This window comes from Panthera leo, chromosome D2, assembly GCF_018350215.1.
Source record: "Panthera leo isolate Ple1 chromosome D2, P.leo_Ple1_pat1.1, whole genome shotgun sequence".
NCBI classification, from domain to species: Eukaryota; Metazoa; Chordata; class Mammalia; order Carnivora; family Felidae; genus Panthera; species Panthera leo.
This window is the reverse complement of record NC_056689.1, coordinates 49,994,743-50,022,408: the sequence shown is the minus strand read 5'-3', so window position 1 is coordinate 50,022,408 and position 27,666 is coordinate 49,994,743. Positions and strand designations below refer to the sequence as shown.

Here is a 27,666-nt window from a genome sequence, read left to right as displayed (position 1 = left end):
TGGTAAAGGCTGGATTTTAACTTAGTCAAGATCTAAAGCCTAAGTGTTACACAGAGTAGTTACTGAGAATCCCAAACACATTCCAAAATGGAAAAAAGAGATGTTACATAAACTTATTTGGTGAGCAACAACTCCAAAACCCTGGAAAAAGCATAAATATGTAATATGGACAATGAATAAATAAGGCAATTAACACTTGACATGGCCAGTATAGATCTGTAATAAAATATTATAGCGTAACAGCCTGATAGTCTTTTAAGATTTCTACTTAAACTTTCTCAACAACAAATTACCCAATAAACTCTCTCAAAACTACAGATCTTTCAATGTCTCAATTTGATATTGAAAACATTTCCATAAATATCCTAACTTTGAAATCCTGGTTCTAAGAACCTACACCGAAGAAATATTTCTATACCAGGACCCAGTGTTCTGGCTGTGAAAATGGTTATCAGTGTTATTGTTTTATGATAGTGATTGTACTTAAAGGAAAAGTGAAACCCAACTCAACAGTCAAACAAAAGAGATTGGTTCAATTATGGTACAATCATACAGCAACCAAGTGTAATGAACAATGACATATTAATGCATACTTTGTACCATTTTTTTTTTTAAGTGAAAAAAGTCAGGATACAAAAGAATAATGGATAGGGGCGTCTGGGTGGCTCAGTCAGTTAAGTGTCCGATTTTGGCTCAGGTCACAATCTCACTGTTCATGAGTTCAAGCCTGACATCGGGTTCTCTGCTGTCAGCACAGAGCCCACTTTAGATTCCCTGTCCCCCTCTCTCTGCCCCTCTCCTGCTCACACTTTCCCTCTCTCTCTCTCTCTCAAAATAATAAACAATTAAAAAACAAAAGGGTAATGTATAGTAAAAATCCATTAACATGAGTGGTATATAGAGAGATCTTTATATTTAGTTTCCTTTTCTTTTTCCAGATTCCATCATGATTAAATAATACTTTTACAATTTCAAATGACTACATTTTCCCACTGTTAATTTTTTTTTTAATGTTCATTTATTTATTTTGAGAGAGAGAGATCTCATGAACCAGTAGATCATGACCTGAGCCAAAATCAAGAGTCAGACGTGGGGCACCTGGGTGGCTCAGTGGGTTCAGTGTCCGACTTCGGCCTAGGTCATGATCTCACCATTCCAGAGTTCGAGCCCCGCATTGGGCTCTGTACTGACAGCTCAGAGCCTGAAGCCTGTATCAGATTCTGTGTCTCCCTCTCTCTGCCCCACCCCTACTCCCTGTCTGTCTCTGTCTCTCTCAAAAATAAATAAACATTAAAAAATAAAGGAGCATCCTCGGTTAAGTGTCTGACTTCAGCTCAGGTCATAATCTCACGCCTTGTGAGTCTGAGCCCCGCGTGGGACACTATGGTGACAGCTCAAAGCCTGGAGCCTGCTTCTCTCTGCATCTCCCCCACTCGTCTCTCTCTCTCTCTCTCTCAGAAATAAACATTTAAAAAATATTATTAAAAAATACCACTGTTCAATTTTATGCATTTGCCATACATGTAAGACAACCAACCATCCTGTTTTTGAAGAAATAGAATAACTGGTACTAGGTAGACACTTTGGGTGCTTTTACCTGACTGCAAAGTAAGTTTGGTGGATTATGCTAAAATCACTGAGTGAAAGGATACTAAGGAAGAAGATACTCACATGGTCTCAAACTATCATCCCGCAGATGATACTTCTAAAATATAAAGAGATCTGAAACACAATACCTTAACCAAATGAGCAAAACTTAGCATCACCAAGAATGGGGGATTCAGACATCATGTGTCTCCTGATAGGATGCAATGGAAAATTTACAACTTGACCTAAATAATAGGATGTGTATAGCGTAAAACCTCAATCATGAGGAAACAATCAAAGAAACTGAGATTGAAGGTGCTGTACAAGACAACTAGCCTCAACTTCTAAAGAATATCACTGTTAGATTACAAATAACTAAAAGAAACATACCAATCAAAAACAATGGTTAACTTTAGTTGAAGCTCAAAAACATAATGGCTGGGCACCTGGGTGGTTCAGTCAGTTAAGTGTCAACACTTAATTTTAGCTCAGGTGATGATCTCACGGTTCATGAGGTCGAGCCCCACATCATGCTCTGCACTGACAGCCCAGAGCCTGCTTGGGATTCTCTCTCTCCCTCTCTCTCTGCCCCTCCACTGCTCATGCACACAAGTATGGGTGCCTACGTGCACGCTCGCTCTCTCAAAATAAAATAATTAAAAAAAAATGACTATACAGGACATACTGGGACCACTGAATAAATCTCAATATGGACAATATAATAGTTTGTATTATTATATCAATGTTAAATTGCCTAGGTATGAAAATGGTGTTGTGATCATAAGGAATATGTCTACATTGTCAGGAAACACATGCTGAAGTAGTTAGTTGTAAGGTGCCATTATGTCTACATCTTGTTTTCAAATGGTACTGGCAAAAAAAATGTGCATTCACATACACACAGAGAATTAAACATGGTAAAGTGTTAACAACTAGCAAATTCAGGTGAAGTATAAATGGGTTTTAATTGTACTAGTCCTACTGTAGGTTAAATTTTTTCAAGACATAAAGTTGAGGGGCGCCTGGGTGGCTCAGTCGGTTAAGCGTCCAACTTCGGCTCAGGTCATGATTTCATGGTTCAGGAGTTCAAGCCCCGCATCGGGCTCTGTGCTGACAGCTCAGAGCCTGGAGCCTGCTTCAGATTCTGAGTCTCCCTCTCCCTCTGTCCCTCCCCTGCCCCCGCTCTGTCTCTCAAAAATAAATAAATGTTTAAAAAATGGAAATATTAAATATATACACATATATATACATATAAAGCTGAGATACATAACAAACTTAGCATGTTGCTGAAAAAAACTGGAAGAGAGGGAGTTGTAGGTATTGTTAACCCTAACTTTCATAATAATAATAAGCCAAGCTTAGAAATACGAGTTCTTAATACATACCCTCTTCTCCTCATGGCTACTGAAAGCCTTATCTTCCTCCAAAGTCTTATCTAGATCTTCATCAGTACGTTCACTTTCCACACTTTGGTTTTCTTCACCTTTTTCTGGATCCTCAATTAAATCTTCATCTTCCACCAGGTCTTCTAGACTACTTTCCCATGAAATCGTGGATCTTTTTACATTTAGTATTTTATTAACTGAATTATTAATGTCTAGGGATACATCTTGAGAAGATTTGACAGGTCCAAATGGTTTCTCTTGAGAAGAATTTAAAGCGTCTGGAACACAAACCTGTAAAAATATCCAATGTGACTTTTAAAACAGAAAAGGAAAAACTGTCAACTAAAAAAGAAATCCATAAATTTGAGTCAAATAATAATTCTAGTGTTTAAAAAAGACCTATCTATGCAAACAAACATACAAGGACTCCTAGCAGAAGGGCTTCCTGATTAGCCATGAAGTGAACCAGATGGATGGCAGAGCAGATGGACAATTCACAATACTCGTAATTTATAATGAGTGTGTATTATGAACTCTTATTACTAAGGTTATCCTAATACTAGCAAGGGAAACTTTCAATCTTTTTAATGCCCTTTTACTTGATCAAATATTCACATTTCTAATTTTCAATTATTTCCCAGGTTTTCAGTTATAAGCACAAAATGGGTTAGTTACACCAAGAAAAAATGGTTCATATTCTGGTAAGAAACTTAATAAATCCTGCAGAAATTTGAATATATTTACTTTTTGTGCAATGGCTGAGAATTTCAACACATTGAGGGTTTCATCATAGGCAAAATAACACTGGCTGATGTTGACAATCATGCATATTTTCCCTTTACCATTAAAAAAACTTTGAAAATAGTGAGTCAGTTTACTTTCCCGGAAAGGCACATGCTGTTGAAACCTATGGAAAAAATTTTCAAAAAACCGTAAGTTAAAACAAATCTCATAAAGTCAGAATGCTGATAAAATTTACAAAGAAATAATTAATCTAGCTATCACGGACTTAAACTCTAGGTTAGTGATTAGTTCTGCCCATAAAAGTCATTTTCTGTTTATTTATGTTCTTTTCTTTAAATACTACTACTAATACGAAAACTAACAATAACTCAGTATGCAAAATGTTAAGAAAATCACATTGAACTGGGTTGTATTTTCTAGGGTAAAACAATTATACAAGATATGCCATGAAACACATTAACTAAAAATGAAGGCTAATTACAATTTACTAAGCCTAAAGTGTAATTAATGCAGAAATCTATCACATCTAGAACACAAGGCATTAGTAAGAATAAAGTGGTTTTAGATGCTAAACCAGGATCATAAGAAGATTATCTAAAGTGCCTGTCGACATATATTTGCTATAGAAAATACTGTTTACTTGATGAGTCACTGGCATCAACTAACAATATTTTTTACTTCAATTTTTTAAATCCAAGAACTCTAAGTATTTCAATTGTAATCCATATATAGTCATCACATAGGAAGCAGGTTAAAAACAAAAAAGAACTTTCTAAAACTGGAGTTGAAAGTTTAAATATTGGGATTCTCTCACTTAATATGCTAATAGCACTTTCAGCAACACTTACTTTGACTTTTCACTGTTTTTCAAAACATTGATACACTTTCCCAGAGTCAATAAAGAAGTATTGATGTTCCCAGTCTCTCTTAACCTTTCCCCTTCATTCTGTGTCTTCACGCTTCTTTCTGAACCAGCAAGATCACATAAACACAATCTGAATTAACCAAAAAAAAAAAAAAAAAACTATGAAAAGTTCTTCAAAATGAAACAACTCAAAATAATTAAGAGTTAAAGAATGCTCAACTTACTCACTGACTCGCATTACACGAGGCATTTCAGAATCTTCAATCTGTAATATTCTAATAGTGAATATGCTGTGACTAAAAGAAATACACAAAAATCAAATGTTATCTTTCATTTTTAATTTCTGCATTCCATCTGGTGAAACCAGCATCCAAATCGACATCTATTTACACCCTAATACCAGCCATACCTCCAGCACTGCATTTTCCAACTAGTTGCCAGGTATTCCAATCCAATGTTCCATTGTCACCTAAATACCTAACTGCCTAAAATCATTTATCTTATCTTTCGTTTAGCCCCAAATTCCCTGAACCCTCTCCTTCTCTTAACATTCCACTTCTATTAGTGGAATCATTTACAATAAATTTTCAATTTACTTGCAAAGATCATATTATTAGTTAAAATGGTATACAGATTGCTAATCTTCTACCTAAAGCAAAGCATACATTTGGCCCAAATACAGGCTTACCTGGATCATATACTATCTTCATGCCATACTAAGTATGGGAGACAGGGCTCTTTCCCCCTTAAGAGACAACCTGTTTTAAATATCTCACTGTTTAAACTTATTTCCTTTTGTCTCTCAAGTCCCAATTCCTTCCCTCAAAAACATCATTCCTTAACCTTGAGATGTATATTGTAGGCAACTCTTAAAAGAGAGCTTAGATATTCACATAAAGAGTAAAAATACCTAAGCGACTTTATGTAAATTAGCAAATTTTATGTTACACCAAGAAATAGTCCAGATAATCTTCTGTGCTTTAGTGCTCCTCAGTTAACAGAATACTTTTTATGCCTATGAATTCATCTAACATATCAGAGAGACTACTGCCCAGTTCAATCTTAAATTAGTTGTATTTACAATAGCACAGAATACCCTGGGTACTTCAAGCTCACACCACAGTGTTTCTTCTTTACCTTCTACTAGAAGCATTGTTCAGCTTTGTGAAGGCAACACTCTGGTGCTTTATTCCTAGTTTCAAAAGTCTATATGCTTCTTTGGAATCAGATACTTGAATCCATTGTAGATCTTTAAAAAATAAAGAGGACACATCAATTTATAAAAACATAGCATTTGTTGTACAATGTAATCTCTTTAGAGATTTGTAACCTCTTTTCCCAAAGACATACAATGAAGTTTTTTTTTAAGTTTTTTAAAAGTTTATTTATTTTGAGAGAGAGACAGAGAGTATGAGTGGAGGAGGGGCAGAGAGAGGAAGAGAGAGAATCCCAAGCAGGCTGCACATCATTAGCACAGGGCCCAACACGGGGCTTGATCTCATGAAGCGTGAGAGACCATGACCTGAGGTGAAATCAAGAGTCGGATGCTTAACTGACTGAGCCACCCAGGTGCCCCTATGATGAAATCTTTTAATAACACCCCTTATGTGGAATCCACTCAGCTATTCCATATTCCACTAGAAAAGTGAAATATAAGAGGAGGCGTTACAATTACTTTCTAATATTTAAGTTACACAAACACAGACAAAAGTTTTTCAAAAGTAGGTCAAAGGGAAAATTAAAAATAGAGGAGATTCCTTAGAATTAAACATCCAGAAAAAAAAAAAAAAAAGACAAAAGACAAAGCACACTACGGATTAACCCTACAAAATTACCTAGATGTGAAACACTGCAGGTTGCAATTCATTAGTGAATCATCAAGTCAAATTTAGTCATAACCAGCATTTTATTAAAATGAAGTAGAATACAGTAAACACCAAACTGCGTTCCTTGTACTAAGGATAAATATAATTCACGAAACTTCTGAGTTGTAAATATACGTGTACGTATATACACATGCAACTACTAGATCATAATGTTAATATATGTAAGTACTTCCTACTTTGAGTAGCGACTGTAAAAAGTTGGAAAAACACACTGTGGAAAGCTCCAAAGTTTGCACACTGCTACAAAGCAGCATAATAATGTGAATATAAACACACACAACTTTTCCCACCGCCCCACCCCTCAAACCCCTGCAATGATACTCAAGGAAAACAATATTAACACTGACCCCTTACATTCAGGTTTACTTAACATACCAAAACATACCTGCAAAGCACAAACTTCTCTTATTATGTTGATGTTAACAATTAATATAAAAATTTTCAATCTCCAGTTTGCTGTAACAAAGTCTAGGAAGAAACTTTGGAGCAATAAAATAAAAAGCATTCATTACTATACCTTTTATAAAAGAATAGCCCTTTACATCTTGCGAAAGGCGTAGCATCTTTCTCTTTTGGAATTTAGATGATACGGGAACAAACAAGTCATAAATACATTCATTGTAAATCTCAAAGAAAGAAACCCACACAGAAAATTTTATACTATTATCCATATTCAAGCTGGCTTGTTCACAATCTTTCATGGATTCTTCACACTCTGGGATATTCAAAGAGTTTATTAAACTTCCTACAAAAAAAAAAAGGATAATCAGAAAATTAAGAAATAGACTAAAAGATAAGACAGATCAAGACTTGTGGACTTGAAAAACTAAGTATCCTTAATCTTTACTTTTTTTGAAAGCGAGCAAGTGAGCAGGGAAAGGGAGGGAAAGGGAGAGGGGGAGACGGAGAGAGGAAGAGAGGGAGAGAGGGAGAGAGGAAGAGAGGGAGAGAGGGAGGGAGAGAGAGTGAGTGAGAGAGAGAGAGAGAGAGAGAGAGAAGAGAGAATCCCAAGCAGGCACGGGGCAGAAGGAAGGAGGGAGGGAGAGGGAGAGAAGGAAAGAGGGAGGGAGGGAGGAGGAGAGAGAGCAAGAGAGAGAGAGAGAGAGAGAGAGAGAATATCCCAAGCAGGCACAGGGCAGAGGGAAGGAGGGAGGGAGAGGGAGAGGGAGAGGGAATCCCAAGCAAGCTCCATGCTGTCAGCGCAGACATGGGGCTCAAACTCATAAACTCACAAACCGTGAAATTATGAACTGAGCCAAAATCCAGAGTCCGACGCTTACTCAACTAAGCCACCCAGGAACCCAAGTATCCTTAATCTTTTATTCAGCAATGTTAAACACTTTTTGGACCAAAGCAGATATAAACAAAATTTATATTTTATATAAATACGGCTTATATAAATAATATAATTTATATTAGCCAAAGTTTAGCTTCTTTTTTATCTTTCTTTTCTTTTTGAAAAAATGCCAATGAGCCAAACTGAAGGTAAAGGACAAAGAAAAAATAGTAGCTCTCTTGAATTCTACATAAAAGTTATAAGTGAGAGGGATTCTCTGTGACGCTAAATCCAAAAAAAACTTTACAGTGACTGATATTTCATATAGTTATGTACCATTTTCCAAGAATTGCTATCTCATTAAAAAAATTAAATCGCTAGGACTGATTCAAAAATTAAAAGCTATTCAAAAGTATGTCACGTAATCAACATTCGAAAAGTGAGAAAGGAAACCTTACCGTGAAGAGTATCATAACTGTCATTTTGCATCGCAACCTAAAAAGGAACAATTTTTTTTAAGTTAAAAACCATTTTTAGTTAAGGTTAAATAACCAGTGTATTAATTATCTATCTATCCAAATAAGTCACCAACCAAACCATAACCTTTCATCTACTCAATTCAATGACCTCTATTAATTCTTTGTCCTAGTTAAATAATACATTCTCATAATAAGAAATCTGGGATACTACAGAAGACTATTAAAAAGAATATCATCATATATGATCCCTGTCACTCAGAGGCAATTACTATTAATATTTTAATACATGCCTTTCTATTCTTTTCCCCACACTCGTTACCTTACCTTGAAAGCTTTTACTTTTACTTGCTATGATTAAAAATTATTTGTATTTGATGGCTATATAACGGAATAGATGTGAAATGTCTTAATTACTGCCCTGTTATTGAACATTTATTTACAAATTTTTGCCAGTAAAAATAATACTAAAATAAATATCTCAATTTGTTATTTTTTTCTTCTGCATTCTAATTATTTCCTTAGGATATATCCCTAAATCTGAATAGTGGATGAAAAGATATGAAAATATTTGTCTTTATAGAAGAAATGTGCTTTCTAAAAACACAGTTTACAATCAATGTATGAAAGCATGATTTCATTTTTTAAATATTTTAACAATTTCATAGCAAAATAATGTTTTAACTGAATAACTCATTAGGGAAATTTTTTCATTATTGACCTTAATATCCTCTACGAATTACCTGTGCAATCATCTACTAATCTCTGTAATTCTTATTTATACTATATACTAGTTTACTTTCAGAGACCAGAACCATGGACTCTGAACTTTAAACTCCACTGAGCAAAAATCAAAAGGTATGAAGATATATGCAACTGTATATATGACTGTGCTTGTGTATATACAGACGTTATAGAAAGCTCTAAATACAGATTTTGTTTTAGAAAAGAATCAAAAACTATACTTTCCAATATGTTAATGTGATTTTCTCTTCAGAAATAAAGCCACGAGAAATTTTCCCTTTATATTTCTCCCATTCCCTTGTTTAGATCTTGTGTGCACAAATTATTTTTATAACTAAAAAAATTTTTTTAATTTGAGAGAGAGCATGTGAGCAGGGGAGAGCGGCAGAGGGAGAAAAAAAGATTTTTTTTTTAGTTTATTTATGTATTTATTTTGAAAGAGAAAGAGAAAGAGAGGCGGGGGGGGGGGGGGGGAGGGAGGGAGGGAGGGAGGGAGGGAGAGAGGGAGAGGGAGAGAGAGAGAGAGAGAGAGAGATCCAAGCAGGCTCTGTGCTGTTGGCACAGAGCCCAATGTGGACCTCTATCTCATGACCCTGGGATCAGACCTGGGCCGAAACCAAGAGTTGGACACTCAACTGACTGAGTCACTCAAGCACCCTAAAAAGAAATTTTTTAATCATTACATCAAGGACAGTAGTGTTTCAACAACAACCGAAAGAAATCTCGGAACTATTTACATTTGAGTTGTTTAAACATTTCTGCTATTTGTACAATATAAAGCAAGGACAAGAAAAACTTCAAACAAGGTTATAATACTTTCCTAAAAAAAGAAAACACAACCATCACCATTACCATCACCATCACCACCACCACAAAATATTCCAGTATAGGCTAAAACAAACTAAAGAGCTTATAAAAGGTCATGACATTTATATATTTCACATACTAGACTCCCTCCATACCTCTTTAATCTGCCGGAGCAATGTAACTTTGCTAGCAACCTCTTCTTTCTCTTGGTCTGGTGATAACCGTAAGAATTCTCTAGATCTATGTGGTTTAAGGTTCATCTTTGCATACAGTCTTTCCTGAAGACTATCAAATAATACATTCAAAGTTCGCGGCAGAATACCAATATTTTCTTCTGTGCCTGCGAAAAGAATTTTTGTTTTATATCCTTTCAGAGTATTAGCAAAGTGGAAATGTTCCTGGATTACCAAGACTCCTTTTATATCACCAGCAGGCAAAAATAAACATCTAAGACAAAAGTGAAAGAAGTTGCAGCATTACTTAGTTTTCCATCACTTTGGTCTTCATTGTAGAATGGACATTTTATCAGCTATTATTGAAATTTTACATTCAGATCAGGCCATAAGATTTGCAATCACCCATAATCACATAATGGAAAAGTAAAATGAAATTTAAGATGCTAATTCTCTATCATATGGGTAAAGTAATTTCCCAAATGAATTAAGTCAATCTGAATCAAAAGCCATCGGCGATACACATTCACGATGCTATCAGTATTAAAAATGGAGCAAATGTACTAGGTAATGGAAACATAACTACATGCAAATATTATGAAAATGAGTGAATATTACTGCTTTTTTCCTTGAAATGTAAAAACAATACAATTTACCTTGAAATGTATATGTTTTTCCTGAATTGGTTAGCCCATACGTAAAAATCAGCCGACTCTGTCCTTTCAAGAGGTCTTTTACTGGCTGCATAATGCAACCCTGGAAAAACTCCTTCTGTGTAGTTTCTGGGCCAAAAACCTAAACAAGCATTTTTTAAAACAAGTCTTTTTAGAAAATTCAAGTAAATTTTTACAATGAGTTCTACCCTATAACTCATGTTTTTAAAAACTTTTTTTTTTAATTATTTATTTATTTAAGTAATCTCTACACCCAGCATGGGGCTCAAACTCATGAACCCGAGATCAAGAGGTGCGTGCTCCCCCAACTGAGCCAGCCAGTTGCCCCTCGTGTTTTATAATTTTAAAAGATTTCTTTTACAAGATTCATACTTAAGGGAGGTGCCATATCCCCAACTCCCACAAATATACATGATAGTTTAACTACTGTCAGAAAGTTTTCAAGATAGAAATCTGACCTAGTCAATCAAGTTTTCATCTAAATTTTGGAAAGAACATCTCCTTAAAAAGATTAAAAAATTTATCAATTTAATAATAAATTTAGCAATAAATTTAGCAATTTATTCATTTCCAATTAGATGTTTACAAACCTAAAGTTTAAGTTCCACTCTAAGAAAAAATACCAGTGCCTAACACCTAAGTTCCATAAGTACAAGACATATATAGTTCATTATATACAATAACGTAGCAATTAAGCCTAAGCCAAATTTCTTTTACTTAAAAGAAAATCTTTAGTTTCTCATAGGACTTACCTTGGAAAAACTGAATTTCTGTGCCATCTGCCCAGAGCTTTTCTCACTTAACCGACCAAGAATGCTTTGAGGATCTTTTAGCAGAATAGTCTGTGAGTCTAGAACATACACACAGCCCTAGAAGACATCAATCAATCAATCAATCAATCAATAAAAATAAGCCCACAATAAATAAATAAAAACAATGGCATTTTGCCCATGAAAGTAAGACCCGATTAAAGTCAATACAAACCTCAGACTCATGCTCTTTTTCTGACTGTGTGAACGGTCTTATTCGAAGACAAACCTGGAGATAATCTTTGGATTCCAAACTATTTGCCTTAAAAAGAAGAACAAAATAACTGTATTTAAAAAATACAAAATATGGCTTTTCAGAAATTACCTTTTTTTAAAGCGGCTATTACATAACCATTTAAGGTCATACAGAACCTCTAAGCAATCAGTGATTCTTCTGTTTGTAACCATTTATATGTCTAAAGAAAAGCAAATCTGCTTTAAAAAAAATAATACCACAAAAGACTCGATTTCCTCTACCTTCTATATTTATATTTGAAGTTTATAATACACTTCTTTTCCCTAAAATCCTAACCTTTGTAACTAAAAACAAAAAATAGGGCTCTACGTCACTAAAACATAGAATTCCAAAGTAAATTACAAGCAACCAGAATAGCTCATTAACCCAAATGTACAATTCTATTTAAAAATTGTTTGCTATACAGCATTCTCTTTACTGCTTCCTTTGGGGGAGAAATTAATTCCTTTTTTAAAATAATTCTAAAGAAGTGTGGTTTTTTAAGTAAAAAGGAAACAATTACTTAGATACAATTTACTAAAAACAAACCAAAAAAACTAGAAAATCTGAACAGACATATTTATTAAAGAAATTCAGCTAAAAAAAAAAAAACTTAACTTATATTCAAACAAACAAAATAATCCCACAAAAAACTCCAGGCCCTGGTAATTCATTACTAAATTCTCTCAAACACTTAAGGATGTAATCATACAAATCATAGATAAGCCCTTTAAGAAAATAAAGAGAGAGAACACTTTTCAACTAATTTTGAGTATGACATAACCTTGACACCATGATCTGACAAAGATATCCTCAGAAGAAATTACAGAACAACCTCTCTAATTTAGATGCAAAAATTCCCTAACAAAGTATTAGCCAATATATAAAACAGAATAATACATCCTGACCAAAAATGTTTTATCTCAGGACTGCAAGGTCAATTTAGCATTCAAAAATCAATTTGGGTAATTAACCACATTAAAAGAATAAAGAAACATTTATCTCTAATAGATGTAAAAAAAGCATTTGATGACAGGATATTGACATATGTATTCAACATCCATTCATAAAAATTCTCAGCAAGTGGAATAGACAGGAACTTCCTTCTGATAAAGAACATTTACAAAAACCTACAGCTAACATCATAATGATCAAAGACTGAATCTAAGATAAGTAGCAAGTAACAAGACAAGGATTTCAGCTCTCACCACTTCTATTCAACTCTGTACTAGAGGTTCTAGCCAATGGTAATCAGGGGGAAGGAGGGGAGGGGAGAGAGAAAGAGAAAGGAAGAAGGAAGGAAGCGAGGGAGGGAAGGAAGGAAGGAAAGTAGGAAGGAAAGAAAGAAAGGAAGGAAGGATGGAGGGAAGGAGGGAGGGAGGGAGGGAAAGAAAAAGAAGTAAGCAAGGGAAGAAGAAAGAAAAGGCATCCAGATTAGGAAGAAATAAAACTGTCTCCATTCAGACATTAGCATCTACATACAAAAATCAAACAGAATCTACAAAAACAACTCTAGAACTATTAAACGAGTTTAGCAATGTTAACGTGATACAGGATCAACATGCAAAATCAATTATTCTTTTATACACTGGGAAGAAACACCAGAAATTGATTTTAAAAGCAATATCATTTGGAAGAAATCAAAAATCATGAAATACAGGATAAATTTGACAAAAGATGTGAGAGACCTACACTCTGAAAACTACACAACATTGCTCAGAGAAATTAAAGGAGACCAAAAGAAATTGAGATACACCTTGTTCATCATTTGGTAAACTCAATATTGTTAAGATGTCAATTCTTCTAAAACTGATCTACATATTCAATGCAACTGCAATCAAAATCCCAAGAGGCTTTTGTTGTGGCAATTGACAAACTCATCTAAAAATTCTCACAGAAATGCAAAGTATCTAGAATAGTCAAAACTATGAAAAAGAAATTGGGTGGGCTAACACTACCTGATTTCAACACTTATTTCAAAGCTACAGTGATCATAACAGTGGGGTACTGGCAGAAAGACAAATCAATGAAACAATATTCAGAAATAAACTCCCATAGAGAAGGACATTTGATTTATAATAAAGATGCAAAGGAAATGCAGTACAAAGAGCATAGCTTTTTCAGCAAATCATGCTAGAACAATTAGATATCTATACATAAAAAAAAAAAATAAGGATTTGGATTCATGCTTCACATTGTTTATAAAAATTCAAAATGGATCATATCCTAAATGTAAAACTAAAACTGTAAAACTTCTACAAGAACACATAGAAGAAAATCTTTGTGGACTTGAGTTAGGCAAAGATTTCTTAGGTATCACACCAAAAGAACAATCCACAATAGAAAACGTTGATGAAATTAAAAACTTCTGTTTTCCCCTCTTGCATTGTTGGTGAGACTATAAACTGGTGCAGCCACTCTGGAAAACAATGTGGAGGTTCCTCAAAAAATTAAAAATATAATTACCCTATAACCCAACAATAGCACTACTAGGAATTTATCCAAAGGACACAGGAGTACTGATTCATAGGGGCACATGTACCCCAATGTTTATAGCAGTGCTATCAACAACAGCCAAATCATGGAAAGAGCCCAAATATCCATCAACTGATGAATGAAGACAGAAGATGAAGATGTGGGGTGTGTGTGTGTGTGTGTGTGTGTGTGTGTGTGTGTGTGTGTGTAGACAGAGAGAGAGAGAGACACACACACAAACACAATAGAATACTACTTGGCAATGAAAAAGAATGAAATCTTGCCATCTGCAACAACATGGATGGAACTGGAGGGTACGTAAGTGAAATAGGTCAGTCAGAGAAAGACAATTTCACTCATATGTGGAAGTTAAGAAACTTAACAGAACATTAGGGGGGAAGGGAAAGAAAAAAATATATAACTACAAACAGAGAGGGAGGCAAACCATAGGCGACTCTTTAAATACAGGGAGCAAACTGAGGGTTGACGGGGGTGGGGAAAATGGGTGATGGGCATTGAGGAGGGCACTTGCTGGGTGGGATGAGCACTGGGTCTTGCATGTATGTGACGAATCACGGGAATCTATTCCCAAAGCCAAGAGTTAGCTAACTCTTTTTTTAAAAAACAAAAAACAGGGACGCCTGGGTGGCTCAGTCAGTTGAGCGTCCGACTTCAGCTCAGGTCATGATCTCACAGTCCGTGAGTTCGAGCCCGGCGTCAGGCTCTGTGCTGACAACTCAGAGCCTGGAGCCTGCTTCGGATTCTGTGTCTCCCTTTCTGTCTGCCCCTCCCCTGCTCATGCTCTGTCTCTCTCTGTCTCAAAAATAAATTAAAAAAACAAACAAACATTAAAATAAAAACAAAAAACTTCTGTTGTTCAAAAAATACTGTCAACAGAGGATAGGCAACCCACAGACTAGGAAAAAATATTTATAAAGCATATATCTGATAAACAAATGCATCTGAAAAATATAAAGAACACTTAAAATTAAATAATAATATAAAAACAAACAATCCAATTTTTTTAAATGTGGAAAGATTTAAACTGACACTTTACCAAAAATACACTAATGACAAATAAGCACATGAAATCATATTCAACACATTTAGTTATTAAATGCAAATACCAACTTGATACCAATATATATCTATTAGAATGGCTAAAACTAAATTTAGACTACCCAGAAAAGCCAATATAAATTAAAGACAAGAACAAAGTTGGTAGACTGCCACCATCCGACTTCAAGACATTCTATAAAGCTACGGTACTCAAGGCAGTGTGGGGTGCCTGAGTGGCTCAGTAGGTTAAGCATCGGACACTTGATTTCAGTTCAGGTCATGATCTCATGATTCATGAAATCAAGCCCAGCAGCTCTGTGCTGACAGCGTGCAGCCTGCTTATGATTATCTCTTTCCCTCTCTCTCTGCCCCTCCCCCAGTCATGCTCACTTACTCGCTCGCTCGCTCTCTCTCAAATAAATAAAACTTTAAAAAATAAATAAAGTTTACAAAGACACAAAACAAACAGTGGTAGTAGGTACGGTGGTAGAAGGAAGGATTTTTACTTTTTAAACACTACTGAGTTAGTTTACTTTAAGTAAGGCATGCAATTCCTAGGGGCATAGTGGAATGTCTTACATTTTTGAGGAAATCATGGCAGTACTTAACATGTTGAACACCGTGAACTATTAGTTCAAAATAGTTCACAGTTGCCACCTTAGATCATACCATTTCTTTTGATGTCATATCTTGGTGAAGCTGGATTCTTCAGTGGTTGCTATGATAAAAAACAAGTACTACCCCAAAACACTGAAGAACAGGAAATAAGGTTGGCAATATCTAATCTGATTCCAAAGCCTGAGAAGCTATGATGTGCACAAAAGATATACATATCCTTACAGCAAATAACTGTGGTAATTAAAGAAAAACAATTTTGTTTTCATTTACGTTAATATTTTTCAAATGGCTCTAGGTTAAGGTATAGTTATATATTAAGTTGCTCAGACCACTACTTGGAAGAACTGGTATGTATTTAGGGCACCATGAAAAAATCACCGAGATAGAAGGTTGCCTTAAACCCACAAAGTCTGGAAAGCTCTGGTCATACCTGTCTGCAAGTGTGTGCACACCACACACATTTCCACTCAATCAGCATAATGCTTTCCTTGTACTTACCTCAGTATTTGAAGCAACTAAGGAAAATTCATGAGAGAGATTAAGCTTAACGCCATCAAAATTTATTTCCGAAGGTCTTGCAATTGGGTCAGCACTAAAAACATAGGATGGTCTAGGCACTCCATCTTGATTTAAATTAGATTCCATTCTGCAAGAATAACAGTAATTTTAGATAATTTTAATAAATTAGCATATAAGCCACTCATAGTTTAAAATGTCTGAGTCCAGCCCACTAATAACCCCCATAACTAGATTTCTAGAGAGGGGAACATTACATCTATAACACGATGATGACCCACGGAAAAGACAAATGATCAAATTATAAAGATTCCGAATCAAGTAATATTGAACAGAGCCTGCCACTACTATTCATATGATCCAACTTATAGGTCGATTCAGCCAGAGATTTCATGAGTAAAGGTAGTCCATTAAGTAAGACAATATAAAACATTCAATCTCTGCCTGAAATCCTCTCCGAAATCAAATAATTATAGAGTAAATAATAATCTTGTGTTACTTTAGTTATTTCATGTCTTCTGAAAATGTTAGTTATAAGCCTTCATAATGTTTTAGCATTTATGAGCTAAATTCAGTTATCTGGACAATTGAATTCTTTCAACTGAATTCTTCCAAATAATGCAAGTGAAAAGTGAAATAATGTATGTGACCGCATTCAAAAACAGTACCTGACACATTGTAGGTGCTAAAAATTAAGGTGAATATGGAATAATGTATCAAAGTATTACAACTAAACATCAAGGCACTAAACTTAAACGTAAACTTACAGGTAACTTTAACCAAAAAAAATTTAACATTCAAATAATTATTGACAATCTACTAGGTGCATAATAGCAGGGAGAAAGAGAGCTCCTTGATGTTCTTTGACAGTATTATGAAATAAAAGAACAGTGATTCCCAAACTAGGGTTCCTGGCTCAAGAAAAGAGTAATGGGCATCCATACATATTATATAAGCCAAAGATGGCCCCTGTATATTGGCCCTGTGTTGTTTACTTCTTCACAGAACGCCAGGAATGTTAGTTCAAAAACCTATTAGGTGCCAAGTTAAAATTTTTACACATCAATTTGCTTTTAATATAGCCCAAATAATCTTTTTTCTTTTTTTCAAGTCAACCAGAGCATAACTAGTTTGCACATCCCACGAAACTGCGCCCAACTTCTGCTCGCAGAGACAAATTCAGGACTATAAAAACCCAAGCCACTGATGCCCCTAGGAGCTGGCTGACTCAGGTACTCCCCACTGTGCTTCTGAGTAACAACACCACTTAAGACCATAAACCCCCAAGTCTAATTCTCCTCTCAGTCCCCTCCCAACCCCCTAGGTTCCTTTACCTTTTCCCCCTTCTATGTGGTGGTCCTTCACTCTAGCTTCTGAAAGATTTCATGCTGGGGTGGACCTCTCTCCCATGTAATCCTGTCAAAGTACTATCCCAATAAAGTTCCTGTGTGATACTGATATACTGTGGTCATATCTTTTTCCTAGATCAGCTCTGAAACCCACAAACTCAATACAACAGAGTTGTTTTTGTTTTTCTGTTTTTCCTAAATCTCAAAAAGACAAAGGAAATTATTTACCTTCAACAAAGCCCAGGAAACTGCAGGATCAACCAACCATACACTTTAGTATCTTGGTTGCTTTTGTCTTTATTGTATTGTCAGTGATAAATACTGTGATAAATAAAAATGAAATAATTACTTAAAATGCAGTTTGATAGAATATTTCAAACACCCAATGTATGGGTGAAAATTAAGAAAAAGGGTATCTGATAGAGTGGAAATAACCACTAATCTAGAACGTAGAGAAGTTTGCAAAAACATTAAAGCACTGGCTTGACATTGCATAAGTCAGATTTTACAGAAATACCCAGGAAATTGGAAGATAAATTTCATTCTTTGCCTTCAATTATTAAAAAAAAATGATAAGCCTTCTATTAAATTACTGAATCAAAAAGAATATTTATACCTCTTTTAAAAAGCAAGGTTATAGTAGTTTGTACTTGTTCATAGTTCAGTTTCAATGAACTACCTCTTAACATTTATAAAATTGTTGACATATACTGTCACAACCTGAACTTCTGGTTAACTTGTATTTAAGTGTGAGAAGTTAACTTCTTCCTAACTAGACTAGAAATCTCTTGAGGGCAAGAAGAACTACTCTGTATCCCCTACAACATATTCAGAGATGTATGAGGATAAAAATTCCCTAATGACTTAAATTATAATAATAAAATCCTCTATATCAAAAAAAATTGGTACTACTTTTTTAGTGATATTATGTTTAGCAACAGCAGGGTTCAAGACCTGTTTCAAAGGCTGTTCCCACGACTGAGAATGTGAATCTTTTTATCTTCTCTCCAGTGAGATTCCATGGCTGAACACTTGTGAAAAATAACAAATACACTACTGAATGAGGTTTCTGAATGCCATCCACAAAATACAGTTTCAAAAGAACCCTCCTCCTAATAGAGGAATCCTTTATAGGATTTTGCAACTTGAAGTCCTAGGTCGTGGAGATCTAATAAAATACATAGACTGTTACCGCAGCTTCTGGGTAAACATGCTACCTCGTTTTAAAAGCAAAAGTAAACCTTGGGTGCCTGGCTGTCTCAGTCTGAGCATCGGACTCTTGGTTTCAGCTGGGGTCATATCTCAGGGTTAGTGGGATCCAGCCCCACCTGTAGGGCTCCACGCTGACAATAGGGAGCCTGCTTGGGAATCTCTCTCTCCCTCTCTCTGACTCTCCCCTGCTAGCTCTCTCTCTCTCTCAAATAAACAAACATTAAAACATCTTTTTTAATTAAAAAAAAAAGTGAATCTGAATCTGATCACCTTAAGCAAAGATTGCTTAAGGCATGAATTTAGGATTCTCAACTAATCCTTCAGCAAGGAACATTAGAGTTGTGTCAGGAAGGAATCACTGAAGCAGGAAGTAGAACGAGTTGAGGGAAACATTCTAAACTGGGGGATGACAGTAGTCTTCACATTTGCCACACACACCCTCTTCCGCTTGGTACTAAAAAGCCCCAAAGGGCAAACCCCTGGTAGTGGAAGCAGCGTGGAAATAAAAGCACCTACAGCCAGACAGGGCTTCCCCCCACCACCCCCCAAAAAAGAGGTCATATCATCTGCCAAGCAAACTGCTCACCTCCGGGATCCAGAAAACTAGGCCTGGCAATGGAGGCCAGCGCCCCAACAACAGCAGCAGCAATAACAAAAAACACTAATTGCAAACACTTGGTGCCTACTATATACTGGCACCGTTTCTAACAACTTTACATATTATTTTATCTTCACAAGAGCCGGAAGAGGTTAAATATTATTCTTATTACCTCTTTTAACACATGAGGAAACTGAGACCCAGAGAGAGAAAATACGTTGCCTTGCCTCACTCAGCTAATATGCGGTGGAGACGACATTTAAGCCCCAACCCAAGTAGTATGGCTCAACCCTGCGATTGGCAGGCGGTGCCCACAGTGCCCTAGGAGCACCCATCGCTCTGCAACCCAGTTTCCCGAGAGTAACCTCAGGGGCGTCGCGATCCCCTAGGAAGGTACTCACACTGCCAGCACCGTTTCCCAGCCTCAAGTCTGGTATTTGCGCAGTCAGCCACCTCGCACCCTCACCTGGGCCCACCTCTTCACCTGCACAAGTTGCCAGACCTGCCAGATCCGCGAGCAGCACCACGATGTTTTCTTTTTCAAATTCAAACAATGGCGGCCAAGCCACCGCACTGCACGCTGGGAGTGGGCGGGGCTTCCGGAACGGCGCCTAGGATCGCAGAGGCTCCAGCCGTGGGCTTCCCACTAGGTCCCGGAAGGAGCTTTCAAATCTGGGGCGGATCTCTGATCGCCCGCAAGTGATGGGCTATGGGGCCGGTGGGTGGTCTGCGTGCGGGGGATCGGAGCTTCCCGCAAAGCCCGCCGTGCCGCGAGGGATGGGACGCTGCCTGGTGGTTGCGGCGGGTACCACCTCCGTTGGCACGGACGCCAATCTCGGATACCGTCGTGGAGACGAGACAGCGAAGGCCTGGAGGTGAGGCCGCTGCCACCACACTTAGCCCCGCGACTCCCCCAGAGACGGGCCGAGGAATGGGGGCTAGCCTCTGCCCGGTCCGGTCCCTGCGGGCGGGAGCAGACCTACTTGTCCCGAGAGTCGCTTAGAACTAGCGCTGCCCGCACCCGAAGGGCCACTTCCCTCGCTGCGTGACCCCATATGTCATCCCCAGCCGCCCTCGTGGGCGAAATGAGTTTTTCCCAGAATAGACTCGTATAAGCATTTTCTTTCTTTCTCTCTCTCTTTCTTTTTCTTTCTTCCTCTTTCTTTCTTCCTTCCTTTCTTTTTTTCTTTCTTTCTCATTCTGAGAGTATAAAGCACCTACCGCTGCGAGGCGCTGTGCTTTGACAGTCTAAATTCCATGCATAGGCAAGGTCTTTGCCCAAAATGTTCAGAGCCAGTACAGCCTCCTCTGCCTCTTTTAAAGTTATCCTCTTCTTCCGAGTGTGGTGCTGTAATAGTCATGTCAAGCATGTATTACTGAGGCCGTCTCTCCCTGGTGAACTTGATTTTAAAGAAAAATATAACTGCTAAGGTTAATTGAGCGTTTACCTTGTGCTGGTGCTAAGCATATAAAATGGATCGTCTTACTGATCCTGAGAACAACCTTTTGAGGTAAATAACATTATCATCCCCATTTTATAGATTCTGAGGAAGCTGACTTCATATAGTTAAGTAATTTGCCAAAAAGCATATGGTTATTAATGGGGGAGCTGGGATTTAAACGCAGCTGAATGAGGGGCGCCTGGGTGGCTCAGTAGGTTGAAACTTCGACTTCAGCTCAGGTCATGATCTCACTGCTCCTGAGCTCAAGCCTGGCGTGGGGCTCTGTGCTGACCGCTCAGATCCTGGAGCCTGCTTCAGATTCTGTGTGTGTCTCTCTCTGACCCTCCCCTGCTCACGGTCTTTCTCCCTCTCAAAAATAAATAAACATTTAAAAAAAATGTTTAAGAAAATCATATTTATATTTTTTTAGTAAAGAGATGCAAAAGAATATACAAAATACACTAACTTTTGTGTAAGAAAGGAAAAATGAAACTCTACATAGATATATACCACACACACACACATTTTTTTCTTGTTTTTTAAGAGATAAACTCAAAAACTAAATAAGAAAATTAGCTGAAAATGGTCGCCTATAGTGGGAATGTTATGCAAGGCTTAGTGATGGCAGTTTGATTTCTCTGAATAACCTTTTGTTTTTTTAAATATAGTTTTGCCCTTTCAAAACATTAAGTCTAAAACAGTGGAAATAAAAGCAAGCCCTAAAACTTAATACAAAAAAGACCTGAACATACCTGTGTATCAAAATGCCAGCACAACCATACAGAGTTCATTCAATTACTTGAGTACAGTACTCCATGAACTGGGGTTAGGAGTTCTGGAATACAGCGTAAGAGCAAAAAGTACAAAGAAATCAATAACTTCACTTAGTAAGTTTGATGTTGAAAAAGGTATTGGTATAGTAGTTTTGAAACTACTATGCATGCATTATTGGAAAAAGCAAACGAGTGAATATACTCATGTTGTTTGGAACCAAGTTTCTCACTGTGGGAGAAGGGAGATAACAAATATGGAATGATAGAAGCTAAGGAAGAATCCCAGAGTGTTGGATTTGAATCGGCATTAGTAGAATAAAGTTGTGATTTCTTCTTTTTTTTTTTTTTTAATCTCAGTTGGTCCATTGACAGGGCTTAGAGGCATAGAAACTCTGACACCCCAGTAACAATGAGCACACTAGCACCAAGCTGCCCAAGTGGTTTCTAAATACCATTCTCATCCCTAAAACGAATCAGTGCTCCTTGGAGAGAAGGCTGATTCTCATCCAGAGCAAGGAATTACAAAGCAAACCTGGAACACTCTTGTCAGAAAGCAAAGAAGTCCTTAGAGATTCACAGAGTCATTTCAAAGGATACTGGACCTAGCTTAAAGGAGCCTCTGTTGACCATACTTGAAACAATTTGAACATCAAAAAGAATAATGATGGCGAGAGATTGAAACAGATTTCATTTTTTTAACATTCTTTCCATGAGAGACAGAAGGAGAGATGGAATAAAAATGAAAAGTTCTTTACACAAGAATGTCAATTAATGAATACAAATGAAGCAGTAAATGGGAAATCTCCATTTTGCAACTCCCAGTGTAAAAATTGATAGGAGTAAGCCTTATGAATACATGCTAAAACAATGGATAAAAGATGCTAAAATCATTGGCTGAAAGGTTGTCGGGGAACAGGACATTAACACTATCTCAAAGAATGTCCTAGAGAGTAATTCATAATTAGAAGGGAAAGGGGAATTTTACAATGTACAGGTTTATTTATTGGGCATACCTTAACCAAATGAGGAAACTTTAGCATCACCAATGATGGAGTGATCTATCACCTAATGATACCTGTGCCAGAAATGTTTAAGTCTAATTATGAGGAAACAAAACAAAATGAAAAGAATATAGAACACTTTACAAGACAGCAGGCCTCGGTTCTTCAAAAAGCGTCAGGGAAAAAATGTCAGTGTCAGGGAAAAAGAAAAAAACAAGGTAAAGGAGTGCTTTAGTCAGGAGACAAAACTTACAAATGAAATTCATAAATCTTGATTGGTTCACAGATTTTTTTATCTTTATTTAATTTATTTTTTTAATTTACATCCAAGTTAGTTAGCATATAGTACAACAATGATTTCAGGAGTAGATTCCTTAATGCCCCTTACCCATTTAGCCCGTCCCCCACCCCTCACAACCCCTCCAGTAACCCTCTGTTTTCCATATTTAAGAGTCTCTTATGTTTTGTCCCCCTCCCTGTTTTTATATGATTTTTGCTTCCCTTCCCTTATGTTCATCTGTTTTGTCTCTTAAAGTCCTCATATGAGTGAAGTCATATGATTTTTGTCTTTCTCTGACCAGTTTCGCTTAACATAATACCCTCCAGTTCCATCCACATAGCTGCAAATGGCAAGATTTCATTCTTTTTGATTGCCGAGTAATACTCCATTGTGTGTGTGTGTGTGTGTGTGTGTGTGTATACCACATCTTCTTTATCCATTCATCCATTGATAGATGTTTGGGCTCTTTCCATACTTTAGCTATTGTCGATAGCACTGATATAAACATGGGGGTGCATGTGTCCCTTCGAAACAGCACACCTGTATCCCTTGGATAAATGCCGAGTAGCGCAATTGCTGGGTCGTAGGGTAGTTCTATTTTTATTTTTTGTGGAACCTCCATACTGTTTTCCAGAGTGGCTGCACCAGTTTGCATTCCCACCAGCAGTGCAAAAGAGATCCTCTTTCTCTGAATCTTCGCCAACATCTGTTGTTGCCTGAGTTGTTAATGTTAGCCCTTCTGACAGGTCACAGATTTTTTTTTTAAAGAAGTAACTACATGGGAATGCAAGCTGGTGCAGCCACTCTGGAAAACAGTATGGAGGTTCCTCAAAAAACTAAAAATAGAACTACCCTACGACCCAGCAATTACACTACTAGGCATTTATTCAAGGGATATAGGTGTGCTGTTTCGAAGGGACACGTGCACTCCCATGTTTATAGCAGCACTATCGACAATAGCCAAAGTATGGAAAGAGCCCAAATTTCCATCGATGGATGAATGGATAAAGAAGATGTGGTATATACATATAATGGAGTATTACTTGGCAATCAAAAAGAATGAAATCTTGCCATTTGCAGCTATGTGGATGGAACTGGAGGGTATTATGTTAGGTGAAATTAGAGAAAGACAAAAATCATATGACTTCACTCATATGAGGACTTTAAGAGACAAAACAGATGAACATAAGGGAAGGGAAACAAAAATAATATGAAAATAGGGAGGGGGACAAAACAGAAGAGATTCATAAATATGGAGAACAAACTGAGGGTTACTGGAGGGGTTGTGGGAGCGGGGATGGGCTAAGTGGGTAAGGGGCATTAAGGAATCTACTCCTGAAATCATTGTTTCACTATATGCTAACTAATTTGGATGTAAATTTTAAAAAATAAAATTTAAAAAAAGAGAGGAAGAAGTAACTACAAAGAAACATTTTGTGGACAATGGAGAAATTTAAATATGGACTATATATTAGATGATACTGAATCAGTATGAGATTTTTTTGCATGTGATAATTCATGACTTTGTAGAAGACTGGAGAAGATACTTGCTTTGGTATTCAGCAATTTACCTTCAAAAGATTTGGCAAAAAATGAAACAAAACCAAAGTAGAACGTGAGCGGGAACAAAAGAATAGAGAGAATGGGGAAAATAGGACCAAAAAAGCAAATGTGGTAAAAAGTTAGTAATTGGTGGATCGAGGTGAAAGGTATCATCATGTACATTGTGCCATGATTTCTATTTTTAAAAATAACTCTGAGACTTTCTAAAAGAAAAAGGAAAAAATTTCTAATTCTTTACCAGGCCTCGTAAGTATCACCGTCCAGCCAACCTCACTCTCTTCTTCTCTTTGTGCAGTAAGGGAATCTGCTCTGGGCACCTTAAACACACCAGGTTCTCTCTAGTATATATGAACCTTTGCATAGTTTGATCCCTCTATCCGATTTCTCTCCTCCCCATCGTTGTGTGGCTCAGGGCTCTTCCTCTAGATTTCTCTGTAATGGTGTGTTCTTAGAGAAGACTTCCTGTCCACCTTATCTCAGTGGGCCCTCTTTTTTATTTGCATATTTGTCTGGGTTTTGTTCTTCCCCCGCTTCCTCAAATATAAACTCTATGAGTACAAAGAACTGTTTCTACTGGTCTCAGATATATCCTCAATGACAATGTAAATCCATGGTGATCAAATAAATATTTGTTGAACAGTGAATGAAGGCTGATGTGGCTGAGTTGAAGACCCTGGGGAGGGATAGCCAGAAGCAAGTTTGGTGGGAACGGGCCAAGGCTTGATCCTACAAGACGCAGTCAACAAAGTACTGATTTGGGTCCTTATTCTAAAAGCGATGAGAAGCAAGCAGACCGTTCTTGGCATGAGCACAATCCAATCTGATTTGCCTCTGTGTTTTGAAAAGGTTAATCTCCTGGAGCGGCAAATAGAGACAGCTAAAGAAGAGTCACTGAACCAGTTAGGAGACTATTGCAGCCATCCCAGCAAGAGATGATAACGTGGACTTGGGACGTGGCAGAGCTGATACAGAAAACTGGAAGATTTCAGAGGTATTTTTTCCTGTATTTGCCATTTCGGCACCAGCCACTGCGTTTTCCCGTAAAAACAGAGCCAACTTAACTGGGAAATGCTTCAGATTTAGTCCCAAGTCCAAATAATTCCATCCGTCCCCTTGAAGTGATCATTAGCATAAGAGGGAATTGTTAAGTTACATCAAGCTGATCTCCTTCCCTCGTCACAGCCTCTGCTGGTAAGAGCTACCAATCATAGCTAACTTTCCATGTGCCAGATAGTATTCTGAGCACTTTTATACTCAATCTTAACAATAACTGGGTGAGGTATTTTGTTGTTGTTACTATCCCCATTTAACAGGAGAGAAAACTGGGGCATGGAGCTATTAAAGAATAGTAAAGTTATCGTAGAAGTTAACTTAAAGGTGTTAAGTTTAATTCAGGTACTATTTGTAAAGTACTTATAAAAGCGCCTGGCGTGTGTGAAATAGTCGCTTTTTAAATATACATCAACAGGGGCGCCTGGGTGGCGCAGTCGGTTAAGCGTCCGACTTCAGCCAGGTCACGATCTCGCGGTCCGTGAGTTCGAGCCCCGCGTCAGGCTCTGGGCTGATGGCTCGGAGCCTGGAGCCTGTTTCCGATTCTGTGTCTCCCTCTCTCTCTGCCCCTCCCCCGTTCATGCTATGTCTCTCTCTGTCCCAAAAATAAATAAAAAGTTGAAAAAAAAATTTTTTTAAATAAATATACATCAACAGTCAACAGTAGGGTGGGAATTGGAATCTGGGTAGTCTGGCAGTTAACCACTGTATTCTACTGCCTCTCAAAGCTTAGATCAACACCCCTGTAATTCTATTAAAAGAAGACCGAGTGCCTAGCTTCTGTGCAAAGCCACCTCCAAAAATAGGACTAACATAGTTTTTCAATCCAGAAACTGAGTATGTATTGATTACAGAGGTTTGAATGACAGGTTTAACCAAAATTTGTCAAGCACATGCTATGCAGCAAATGTTGCTATCCTCAAGGAGCCTTCCGTCTAAAGCAAGGCCTTATCAGTCTGAGATTTCAAGAAAGATTTAATCTTTAATTTCTTAAGTCACCCAGTGTGTGAATGCATTAATTTCTCTCCTGTGCATCTAGTATGGTACTACTTTTGTACCATCTGATAAAATAGTCACACAAATAACTTTTTATGCCCTGTGGTTTATGTGGGGAACCTCGTGCACAATTTCAAAACAATATGACAAACGATATGATAGAAGTGTACAAAAAGTAGTAAGAGCAGAGCGAATACAGCTTTGGAGTAACAGTTCTGAAGTCAGACAGATTTGAGTTTCAATAGAAGCTCTGTTATTTACAGGAAGTGACCTCAGGAAGACTATTTCACTTCTTCAAGTCTCAAAGTTGTGAGGATTAAAATAGTGTCTGTGAGTTATTTAGTACAATAGGTCTCATAATGGTAGTTATTTTTATTAAGCCTGCTTCTTCTTAAGTCACTAGAATATGAGCTCATGGGTATATGTCTTGGTCCACTATAGCCCTGACATCTATGACCGTGCCTTGCATGAAACAGCCACTCAAATATTTTTTGATTTAATAAATGTCATCTACCAGGGAAGATTTCTTTTTTTTTTTAACAGATTTTTTTTTTTTTAAGTTTATTTAGTTCAGACAGAGACAGTGCATACAAGCAGGGGAGGAGGAGAGAGAGGATTCCAAGCAGACTCGGTGCTATCATCACAGAGCACAGCACGGGGCTTGAACCCATGAATCGTGAGATCATGACCTGAGCCAAAATCAAGGGTAGGATGCTTAACCAACTGAACCACCCAGGTGTCCCAACAGGGGAAGATTTCTTCAAGTGCCATGTAGGCTAAAATGAATGAATGGGATTTGCAGTGAACCGCAGAGGGAAGCCATTTTAGGCAATGAAAACATGAGGCAATGAGAACAAAGACACGAGCACACAAAAGTTTCCAAAAACTGTGAACACGTAGTTCAGTAGGACTGTGAGCGTCACTAACATGAATAACGATAGGAGGTGAAAAAACTCGTCTGGGCCTCGATCCTAAAGGGCCCTGTGTGATATGTTAAAGAGACGCAGAATTATATTCTGTGAGCCAGAGGAGGTTGTAGAGACATGGAGGGAAAAATGGAGGAAGAGAAGCAA

General features: G+C 37.3%; 2 protein-coding genes across 8 annotated transcripts in view; one reads left to right on the top strand and one right to left on the bottom strand.

Moving 5' to 3' along the window:
* The window catches only part of KIF20B (kinesin family member 20B), a 72,698-nt gene extending 52,663 nt beyond the window's left edge, over window positions 1-20,035 (bottom strand). For 4 of the 6 annotated variants that reach the window (XM_042908814.1, XM_042908817.1, XM_042908818.1 and 1 more), the window contains exons 1-14: window positions 19,890-20,035; window positions 17,907-17,999; window positions 16,312-16,459; window positions 11,602-11,688; window positions 11,370-11,486; window positions 10,600-10,738; window positions 9,926-10,110; window positions 8,202-8,238; window positions 6,985-7,212; window positions 5,719-5,830; window positions 4,806-4,877; window positions 4,565-4,711; window positions 3,717-3,879; window positions 2,973-3,263 (exon numbers count right to left, since the gene is read on the bottom strand). In XM_042908814.1, the coding sequence (XP_042764748.1) occupies window positions 2,973-3,263; window positions 3,717-3,879; window positions 4,565-4,711; window positions 4,806-4,877; window positions 5,719-5,830; window positions 6,985-7,212; window positions 8,202-8,238; window positions 9,926-10,110; window positions 10,600-10,738; window positions 11,370-11,486; window positions 11,602-11,688; window positions 16,312-16,458 (1,725 nt within the window). In that variant the 5' untranslated portion in view covers window position 16,459; window positions 17,907-17,999; window positions 19,890-20,035. The remainder of the gene's footprint in view (window positions 1-2,972; window positions 3,264-3,716; window positions 3,880-4,564; window positions 4,712-4,805; window positions 4,878-5,718; window positions 5,831-6,984; window positions 7,213-8,201; window positions 8,239-9,925; window positions 10,111-10,599; window positions 10,739-11,369; window positions 11,487-11,601; window positions 11,689-16,311; window positions 16,460-17,906; window positions 18,000-19,889) is intronic. The other 2 variants (XM_042908815.1, XM_042908816.1) reach the window with 2 other exon arrangements.
* Window positions 20,036-20,121: 86 nt separating this feature from the next.
* The window catches only part of PANK1 (pantothenate kinase 1), a 103,037-nt gene continuing 95,492 nt past the window's right edge, over window positions 20,122-27,666 (top strand). For both annotated transcript variants that reach the window (XM_042908824.1, XM_042908823.1), the window contains exons 1-2: window positions 20,122-20,363; window positions 25,394-25,538. The gene's annotated coding sequence lies outside the window, so the exon portion shown is untranslated. The remainder of the gene's footprint in view (window positions 20,364-25,393; window positions 25,539-27,666) is intronic.